This window comes from Stegostoma tigrinum, chromosome 4 (assembly GCF_030684315.1).
Source record: "Stegostoma tigrinum isolate sSteTig4 chromosome 4, sSteTig4.hap1, whole genome shotgun sequence".
NCBI classification, from domain to species: Eukaryota; Metazoa; Chordata; class Chondrichthyes; order Orectolobiformes; family Stegostomatidae; genus Stegostoma; species Stegostoma tigrinum.
The window spans coordinates 70,950,158-70,960,696 of NC_081357.1; the positions used below are offsets into that span (position 1 = coordinate 70,950,158).

At 36.9% G+C, this 10,539-nt stretch overlaps 1 protein-coding gene across 3 annotated transcripts in view; it reads left to right on the forward strand.

Moving 5' to 3' along the window:
* LOC125452490 (A-kinase anchor protein 7-like) overlaps window positions 1-10,011 on the forward strand; it is a 163,150-nt gene extending 153,139 nt beyond the window's left edge. For 2 of the 3 annotated variants that reach the window (XM_048530980.2, XM_048530984.2), the window contains one exon: window positions 7,135-8,030. In XM_048530980.2, coding sequence (XP_048386937.1) covers window positions 7,135-7,310 — 176 coding nt within the window. In that variant the 3' untranslated portion in view covers window positions 7,311-8,030. Of the gene's footprint in view, window positions 1-7,134 lie in introns of all 3 variants that reach the window. The other variant, XM_048530981.2, reaches the window with a different exon arrangement.
* Window positions 10,012-10,539: the final 528 nt, after the last annotated feature.

The window sequence follows — 10,539 nt, forward strand, 5'->3', positions numbered from 1 at the left end:
GATATAAAAAGGTTCCATTTCCTGAAGTCTGTAAATAATTATCTGTAAAATTGGACATGTTACCCTGTCACTGTAGATGATTTTGGGAGAGGAATGTTGCAAGAGAAATTGAGCTTAAAATGTATCAGAATTGTAGTGCCAGTGCATTATGGGAGAAAAGCTGTTGTCTGCATTGTTAGGTCATCACAACAAAAAAATGTGATACATTCCTAAATTGTCTGACATGAAAGGCTTATTAATGTCACTTAAATACCTTAAGCATTGTTAATCTTTCATTTGCTTTTGTTTAGTTCTTCAATTATAAACTGTTTTCCTTTCTCATCTCCTGTCATGAATGTGTCACATTTTTTTAACTAGAATGTGATTCATTCTATGCCAGACAGCTTTGCTGTACCTCAGCAAATGATCATCTTTGATGTGAGGCTGAGCAAACTAACCGTTGATCACATCATTCAAATCCATTCCTACTCATTTCTAGCACACACACACACACACACACACACACACACACACACACACACACACACACACACACCATAATGGGAACTTACTCTTAAATTTACAAGTTACTCCCATACAGATAACAACACAGCATGTCACTGTCTTTGTAGACCTGCATTGGCTCACAGTCTAGCAATGCCTCCGTATTAATTTAAAATCCTGAACCATGTGTAAAGTTCAGATTAAGTGGGAAGTTAAAATTTTAGAATCCCAATGCTGAATTTAATCTTTCCTTGGAATACCTGAAATTTTTGTCTCGTTCACGCTGAATGGTTCCTTCAGAAACCACCAGTTTTCCAGGCTGTCTTATAAATCCCCTAGTAATCAGAGGGCACTTCCTCTGTGATTGATTGCTCTTTTGATCTCCTCCTCTACCCCCATCATGCCAGTCATGACTTTTGGCCCTGTTCTATGGATGCCATGTGGTGTCTCATAATGCAAGGCCCACCATCTGATATCTCTACCCTACGATCCTCTTGTCATCCCTAATTTATCAAGGTAACCTCCCCCTACCATATTGGTGACCTCTTGTGCCTTTCCAGTGATCTTTCCAAGAACATTTTCCCATCCCTGCAAAACAATGTGTTTTCCCTGATCTTTCCTACCTCCTATAGTCTCGCTGGTAGCAGTCTAGTACCACAGGCCTACCTGTCCCACAGCTAGTCAGCTCACTCTCTTAAATAAATAAGTTAGAGCCTCCAACAGTCCTTGTGTTGCCTGATTACTTCTGTTAACAAATTCCTGCTATTTGTTTCTGAACAGCAAGTTCATAAACTGTACCTATATGTAATTTACTGGACAGTGTTGAAGAACTATAATTTGTGCTATCCACTGCATGTCCTGTAAACGTAAGCTCATCCAAAAATACTGCTATATATAACCTTACTCTATGTTTATTCAAGCATGTCGCTGTCTCTGTAGACCTGCATTGGCTCACTGTCGAGCAATGCCTCCATATTAAAATTCTCACTCTTTCCTCGCCCATCTCTATCGCTGTAACCTTCTGCAGCCATGTAATTCTGAATGATCTCTGCACATCACCAATTGTGAAATTGTGATTGATTTTAATCCCTTCACCCCTTAAAAGCTACCAAGGTCTTAAGCTCTTGAATTCCCTCTCAATATGCCTCCACCTCTGTGTTTTTCTCTTCCTTCAAAGCAATCGGTACAACCTACCTCTTGTTTTCCTGCCGTTATATCTCCTCCTTATGTGGTTCAGCATCACATTTACTTTGTAACACTCCTGTAAAGCGCTTTGGGACCTTTTAACATGCCATATAACTGTAGTTGTTGTTACTTTTTTGATCATTGTCTAATCTGTGATTTAATCTGTTATGACAATGCTCCACAACTATGACAACATAAATATATCCTGAGATAAGCTTAACTGTCCTTGGTCATGGGTGTTTGTGCCACATTGGTCCCTGATAGTGTAGTGCTGAGGGAGTGCAGCGCTTTCCAATGTGCTGAATTTTGGATGAGCCATTAAGCTCAGGCCCTGTCTGCTCAGACAGATGCATATTCAAAATCCCATGGTGCTGTCTAACAAAGAGGAAGTGTTACTATTCCAGGAACCCGACCAAAATAACTAAAACACGTTGTTTGGTTAGCTACCTCATTTATGTTTGTGGGAGCTAGCTGTTTACAAATTCCTTCCATGCCTGTATGACTGCACATCAGAAGTATTTCATTCGCTTGGAGATTGAGGTTTTCTATATGACATTACACAAATTCCCTGTTGTTACCTTCCTTATCTTCACTCAATAAGCACTTCTGAAAGTAAGATTGCTTGATCAAGTGATACTATGTTGAGGAAAGTACTTTCAGTATGGAGGATTCCATTTGTGTGGGTCATTAATAAAGCCTATACACTTTTCTTTTGATTTTTTTCTTTTTTTTAAATTATTGCCTTTTGTACCAAAGTAGAGTGAAAAGCACTATTTTGCATGCTAACCAGACAAATTATGCCTACATTAGTATTATCTGGGTAATAGAACAGAATGCTACAGAGAAGGTACATTGAAAGATCAAGTCTAATATATAAATTTGGTGACAACAGGGATGAAGCTGTTCTTGAATCTGTTGGTACATGTTTTTAAACTTTTGTATCTTCTGCCCAATGGGAGAAGTTGGAAGAGAGTTTAAATGGGGTGGGAGGAGTCTTTGATTATGTTGGCTGCTTTCCTGATCCAGCAGGAAGAGTAGATGGAGTCAATGGAAGGAAGGTTGGTTTTCATGATAGACCAGGCTACGTTCACAACTCTCTGTATTAATTGATAGAATAGGAGACTTGTTAGGAGATATGGAATCATAGGCACAGGAGTAGATCACTTAAACCTTCAGGCCTGCTCTACCACTCACTGGAGTCTTGATTAGTTTGTGACCTAACCCTTTGGACTGCCTTTTGCGCCATATCACCTTGGGTTGAATAAAATCTATCAATCTCACTCTTCCAATTTACATTTGACATAGCATCAACTGGTATTTGAAGAAGCAAGATTCAATTTTGTAATGTGTGGACAAGTTTTCTGACTTCAGTTTTGAATAATCTGGCACAAATTTAGGCACATACCCTACTCCAAGACTCACCAACCAGCAGAAATTGTTTCTATCTACCCGGCCACTCCCCCTAATATCTTAGAAGCTAGAATAAAAGCATCTATCACCTTTCAAATTCAAGGGGCTACCAACCTGGTTTGTGTTATATCTCTTTATAAATTAATTAATGGACTGTATATCCAATTCTGGTAGACTTATGGTACACTCTTACCATGAGGGTCAGGAGTGGAAAGTACAGAGTGGAAAGTCACATGGTCTAACCAGGGTTTTGTATAGATGTGCCGTGACGTTCACCCTAATGTATTCAAGTTCTCTGGATACAGATATCAGTATTCCGTTATCCTTTTTGATTACCTGCTACACTTATTTATAATGGTTAAACAATCTATGTACATGGACCCTTAAGTCACTTTGAAACTTCATTATTTCTAACCATTTCGAAACAGCTACAATCTATCCTTTCTTGGTCCAAAGTTAATGATCTCATACTTGCCTACACTGAAATCTCTTTGCCATGGTTTTGCATATTACTCTGTCTAGGTTCACTTAATATCTTTTTAATTTTCTGTTTCTGTCTATACTGTTTACAATTCCACTTCTCCTTGAAAAACTGAGATGTGTTGTTAATGGATATGGTCAATTGTTGAGACCCTAACTAACTGGGAAAACCAGTCACATCCTTCCAGTTAATGCCCACTTCCTCCCTCTTTGTATCTACCGTGCAGCTAATTTCCTAACTCTGCCAATAATTTGTCTTTAATTGCTTGAACTGTTGGCTGCGAAGGGCATTTGGGATGCTCTGAAAAGGCACTATACAAATCCTTTCTTTCGCCTTGTCTTTATTTGTTCAAACAGCACTTCTAAATCTAACGTGAGCTTTACTTTCTTCCAAAAGCACTTAAACTGACAAATTTATCACTAAGTATTATGTAAGATGGTCTAATCCTAGTGTCCAGATGGACATGAGGTACATGACCTTTGCTTTTAGAGTTTTTGACATCGAACCTCCTTATTGATAAAAATACCTCCCACATAAAACATGTTTTAATAATACCTTTTTATGTAAATTACAAAATCACAAAAAAAAGCCAAATAAACCAGCATCCGTTTTATTTTTCATGTGGTTAGTTCAAACATGCAGAGATGTGTTTTTTGCATTTTTTAAACACACCGACACTTCCTCCTCCCAAACTGTCATTGCTTCCAGTTCATTGCTCTTCTCCAGAAGCAGAGTTTGGGCAAGAGGTGGTGGAGAAGGCAGAATCTGTAAGGCAGTCAGGAGAGGAAAGTGGCAAATGGGGATGGTTTGGAAGATTGAAGTAGTGGAGAAATTATGAGTGGGAAAGAGTGAGGAGCAGAGTCAGCAGGGACAGTGAGCAGGTGAGGGTCAGGAGTGGAAAGTCTCATGCCAGAAGGAGCTAGAGGAATGGTGAACAAGTGGCTAATAGCAGTTATATTAACAGTATTAAGTTCTTTAGTAAGAGTACTAAATAAGAGAATTTTTTTCAGCCAGTAAAGTTAAGGCAACCAATAAGTAAACATTACAGGTTAGGACTGCAACCCACCCATATTACAATGTTTCTTATGGGAAAGTGATTTTCATTTAGGATGCTTTCATTTAGCCTGTGGTTTGTTAGGAACACATTAAAAATACTAAATAAGAGCTAGCTGTGCTGACCTGCAGTTACTTCCAGGTAGTGTGTCTAGATAGGGCAATACTTAGGACATTCATACACACTTCTAATGTGTTGGTCCTAATGTGAATTGTTTTGTAGAAATCTAGAGAATTCTTAACCAACAATTTGAGATGCACTTCCTTCTACATTTCTTGTTTTCAGAAGTGACTAAATTGTTTTATCTCTGATAAATTTGTAACATTATGAGGTAAGTACAGAGAAATAAGTAGTTCTTCAATGAAAGACTGATGTGTTTTCAAAGTGTGTTACTGAGTGAATAGTGTAGCCATCTCTCACCCTGCTCACAAATTGAGAACAGTCCATTCACCAAAGCTTGTCCTTTTTGGTGAATGTCACTGTCATTTACATTGGAAACTACATTTTACATACAGCTGTAAAGATCAACATTGCATTGCTATAAAACATGTTGTTCTCATTTAGGTAACACCAATAAGCTGAGATAACTTTGTTCCCTTTTCTAAATCCCCTTATAATGTCTGATGTGCCTTAATTGAAGTGAAAGGTAGGTATTGCCCTGGTCACATTGGTCCAATTCTCATTGTAGTTGTGCTCTAGATTCTACTAGATTTCTATGTTCTGCTTTTTATTTGAAAGCATAAACATGAAAAAGCAACATTTTTAACGGTCTTTTTAATATTTTTTGATTGTGAAATTTTCGTCGTCAATTTTTTGAGAATTTTATTACTAATAATAAAACTTGATTGAACTTTTCTTCATATGAGTAGTGCTTTTTATTTACTGCGTTATCTTAAAAATATTTTTGGGAATGTACTTTGATGAACAGCTTGACTAGCAGCCTGTTCTTCATGGGGGATGTAATCAAAATTTTTAAAGAAGGGAAATGAGAGATAAATTCCTGCCAGCCTGTGTTTTGCAAGGTGCGAAGGACAATCCATGTGATCATGTTTGCTCAATAAAAAGTCATTTAGAATCCAGGACTTGAACCTTGATGTAAACTCCTGTTAATTGGTATTGGATAAGATTTGTACAATATCACATTATAAATATTGACATCTGTGCTGAAGACAACTCAGCTATATGCTTTTTCATAAGGTTCAGATTATTGGAAAACTGAATGGCCAATTGGTTACAGAGTGGCCCTTTCTATCTATAATCACATGATCGCCATGGTTTAAAACCAGTCCAGATTAATGGGATGAAATATCGTTCTTTAATGCCTGTAAGATGTGAAGTTAATTTGGTCAGTCTTAGCGCAGTTGTTATTGAGGCATAAGCATACACCTCAAATCTAAAGGGCAGAAAATTACAGGCAGGCAGATTTCTTACCCCTACCCCAGAAGGAAAGTCAGCATCAGACTGATGGACCAAAATAATTCCACCCTGTATCGTAACACACCATTAAATGAGCTATTTTGTCCAATTGTGGGACTTCTACCTCTCACTTGGGAGGAAGGCCTGCTATCTGGAGCAAGCAGTCAATCTGATTTGAGGCGGCTCTATGACTAACAGCAGGGCCAGTGCTCAACAGTGGGTGTTGCCAGCGCTGACTGCCGGAAGGGGCCTGAAGAGGGTCGTGGCTGGCCTGATAAGGTAAATGCTGGTGTTTTGGATGATGAAGAGCCTTAGAACCTAGGGACCGGTTTGTCAGGTAGGTGAAGTAGAAGAGGGGAAGCTCCTAATGCACACACAGCATAAACAATAAGTGAAGTCTTTGCTCCGCTTTTGTTCATAGATGTCATTAAAAACAAGCTAACCATGCCAGCCATATCCAGGGCAGCATTCTATTGGAATAGGTTGAGTTTGTTCATCTGTGGTGGATGGATGCGAACTTCAGCACATGTCCATCCTTTCCCTTCCAGGGCTGTGTTTGGGGATGGGTGAGAAGGTGGTAGGCTAGCCACCCAACTTAGTTTATGTGCCCCAGCATCAAAAATGCATTAGGAGGTGGCATGTAATAATCAGCCCATAATCTCAACTGGAAAAATAAATACGCCGTTGCAGAGCTAGGAGTGAATGATTCTAAACACTTAGCAGTTGAAATGAGGAGAACTTCATTTCTCAACACTGACCTCCCTCACCGTTAACCGTGATCTATTTTTAGAAAAAGTGACTTTCCGTATTGAATCCATCATTTTGTTTTGAAGAAAAAAAAATTCTCAAAATGTGAACACATCTTCCAATGACTAAATCTAGTTCAGATGGAAAAATATGAAATATTGTATTAGCGCTTCCTCAGAGAAGTTGGTTGCCTAAAGTTTTAATATAAGTTAGGAATTACATTATACTTCCGTGAAACACCTTGTGAAGTTTTTATTTGAAGGTGCTATATAAATTGTTGTTGCTGAATGCGGTGAGAATTTAGCATGCTCTGCTCTGAAGGTGATTCCTGACTTGTTTTGTTTGTTGTGGTGTGTAGGAGAAAAGAAAGAACCTGATGAGGAAGAACTGGTCAGTCTGAGTAAACAACTAGTGGAGACCGCTGTGATTAAGGCTGTACAGCAATACCTAGAGGAAACACAAACTAAAGCAAAGTGGAACGGGCAAAGAATTACCTTTTCTGACATTGAGTCAAAAAATGAGAACAAGAAATGAAAACGTTACATTTGAAAGCACGTGTTTAGTGAGAGCAGAGAATATTTTTATGAAAACACATGGTCGCTATCTCAAGCATGAATACCAAGGATGAAAAAGCTGGGGGAAAATGTAATAGAAATGAAAATAATGAAGACCAACACAATTTATTCTTCCAAAGTTCTCCAAACCAACTGCAGGAAAAAGTGATCGTCTGCCAAATCTTGTGTTTGGACCTCAAGTGTGACGAAAGGGTCTCATGTATTGAAAATATTGGTTTGGTTCTTAATGTCACCAGTTTCATGGATTTAAATCGTACAACTACATTTCTTTTTATTGTAGCAGCAAAGGGAGTGAAACACAATACAAAATAAATCTAAAATGATTGAAAATAGTCAATATATAAACCTGTTCGCAAAAGACGATATTCATTTCACAAAACTGTTGTGTATAAACTGAGTTAGTTTATGTGCATGGAATTTGGTAGAATTTGTTTATAATGATGGTTGTGTTTGTGACACAGTCTATATTTCTTTTACAGTTTTTAAAAATTTGCTTCATAAATAGTAGAATCAAATCAGCTTTTGTTAAATGAAACACATTTTATCTTTCCTTCTTCAGGGAAAAAGTGTGATACTGACGTAATTAAGAATGCTCTGCAGAAAGAAACCATTACAGTACGGTGCAAACTTAATCAGATAAAAGAACTATTGTCGCACCCAGGGATACAAATCAGAATACAGAGGGAAATGGCTGTAAGCAGCACTGCAAAGAAGCAGTGATAAGCAGAAGTATCTGACTGTCAACATTGGTTCTTATGGCTTTTGTAAACTGAGAAGAAAAATACAGAGATAAGCCTCGTAGGAAGTGAAAGTTGAGGCCACTTAAGATTAAACTAGTTTTTTACATATAATTTTATATTTCAGCTCCTTTGGTTTGAAAGTTTAAAATTTAGTGTTTCTTTATTGACATTTTATCAATATGTAATATTGTAGCTCTTTATTCAGTTCAAATGTATTTTGTTTAACATATACAGATAAATGTATATCTATTTACATTTAGTACCTTTGTTTTTGCAAACATTAAGTTGAATGTTGCCGTTACTGGACAGTCATTACTTTTGTGGATCATCAATGAGAGATTACCTGAGGAAAATGTGTTTTGTTTTGGTGGTCTAAATTTAAGCCAAAATAGTTAAATAGAAAGAGCAATTCAGAAAATTACTCATTTCAACTTCACTTGCTTCAGACCAATTTGCATAGCTACATAAGTATGGCACTTGATTAAATCAGTATATTTAAATTCATGAAATGTAATTTGTCCCAGAAAATATTACTGGCGTACAGTCTATTAACTTTCCAGCACTGAGTTATAGCAATGCTTTCTGGCATTTGAGATGGCATGAAATTTTTTGTTTGTTTATTCATTCACGGAATGAGGTTGTCACTGGCTAGGCCAGCAATAAATGTATTTAATGCCCAGAGGGCAATTTAAGAGTCAACCACATTGCTGTGGGTCTGAAGTCACATGTACGTCAGACCAGGTAAGGCAGTTTCCCTCCCTAAAAAAAGAGAGCCAGGCAGATTTTTTTACCCCTCCTCAACAATTAGCAATGGTCAATATCAGATTCAAATTCTACCAGCTGCTGTGGCAGGATTTAAAACCAGATCCCCAGAATATTACTGGGTCTCTGGGATAATAGTCCGGTGATAATCCCACTAGGCCATCTCCTCCCCTTGAATTATCTGCCTCATTTGTATACACCAACATTTCAACATTCTCTACATCATAACTCATTTTATCCTTCACAAATTTTCATGGCGAAATTGATTAAATCTTAGATGCTGCAATTTTGAAGTTTGAAGTTAATAAGTTTTAAATATTGATTGGTTGACTCCAGAGACTGCCAGAAGCAAAATTATTCTGCCAGTGCTTAAGCAGAATGAGTATTTAGGGTTATTTAAACTATTGTTTGAATTCATGAGTCACTGTGCCCCATTGGATCCTCAAACCCTTTCATTTCCAAGAAACAGCAAAGCATTGTTTCGCAGTTAAAACCTGATGGCAGAGTTTTTGACATTTGAAGAGTGGGTTTGAATATTTATTTTCTGAGAATAGTGAATAATTCAGAATGTCAAATATGATTTAGCAGTATGGTCAAATTGTGACTCATTGTTCATTTAATTTCACTACAAGCTTGTTTTTCTGTCACTTTGGAGTCCGTTTCTTAAGCCAAGGGGATAATGATTTTAAGAGCCTGAGATGAATAAATAAATTGCTTTGTGTATGGATTTATAATAGCTGTGAATGCACAGAAATGGTCTAAATAAGCTACGTGAGCATTTCAGGGCAGGGAGAGGCACTAAAACAAAAATCGCTTGCACCAAATGCACATGAATAATTTTCATACATATGGAAGGTATTTGGTTTTTGATTTAATATTTTTCATTCCTTTATTAACTTTGCCATTGTTGAACACAAAGCATGTTTTTCTACTCAAATTATCTCACGAAATAAAATGTAACAAAAACATGTTATGTTAATAGTTTTAAACTGATTTTAGTTGAGGCCAGGGAAAGAATGAAAGCATCGGTGGCTGAATTCATATCGTAACTTTTAAAGGTTCTTAGTGGATTGTGATGTGACTGTTGATACAAGCTAATGGTTTTTAAATATGACTGTAAAATATTTTAAAATAAAAATTATTCCATTGTGTTTATCATTTGGTTTGCATATCATTTGCTGAATAATGGCAAAATGTATTTGAATAATTGAATATGCAAAATATGAGTAGTTCACCTTGATTTTAAAATCAAAATGTTTCAGCATATTTATAGAATTGATTTTCATCCAAAGTCAGTGCGGAAATTTGATAATTAGATGATAATTCATTCTGCTGTCTATTTCTTTTATTTTGTATTTCATTATAAATATTATGTTGACTTTCATGGTGTCCTCTCATTTTCAACCTCATTGTTTTCTTTATGCTACTTCCAGTCTATTTCAAATTTTCTAACTTTGCTTTTCTTACATTTGCCTAATTAGAAAATAAATCAATAATAAGCCTTTATGTTCTTAAAGGATTATTTTTTTTTGTTTAAAGGTAGAAGAATGGTGTGGAGGCCCTAGTGTTGGACTGGGGTGGACAAAGTCAGAAGTCAAATGTCACCAGGTTGTAGTCCAACAGGTTTATTTGAAATCACAAGCTTTCAAAGTGCTGCTGCTTCATCATGTGACAAAGGAGAGCGAT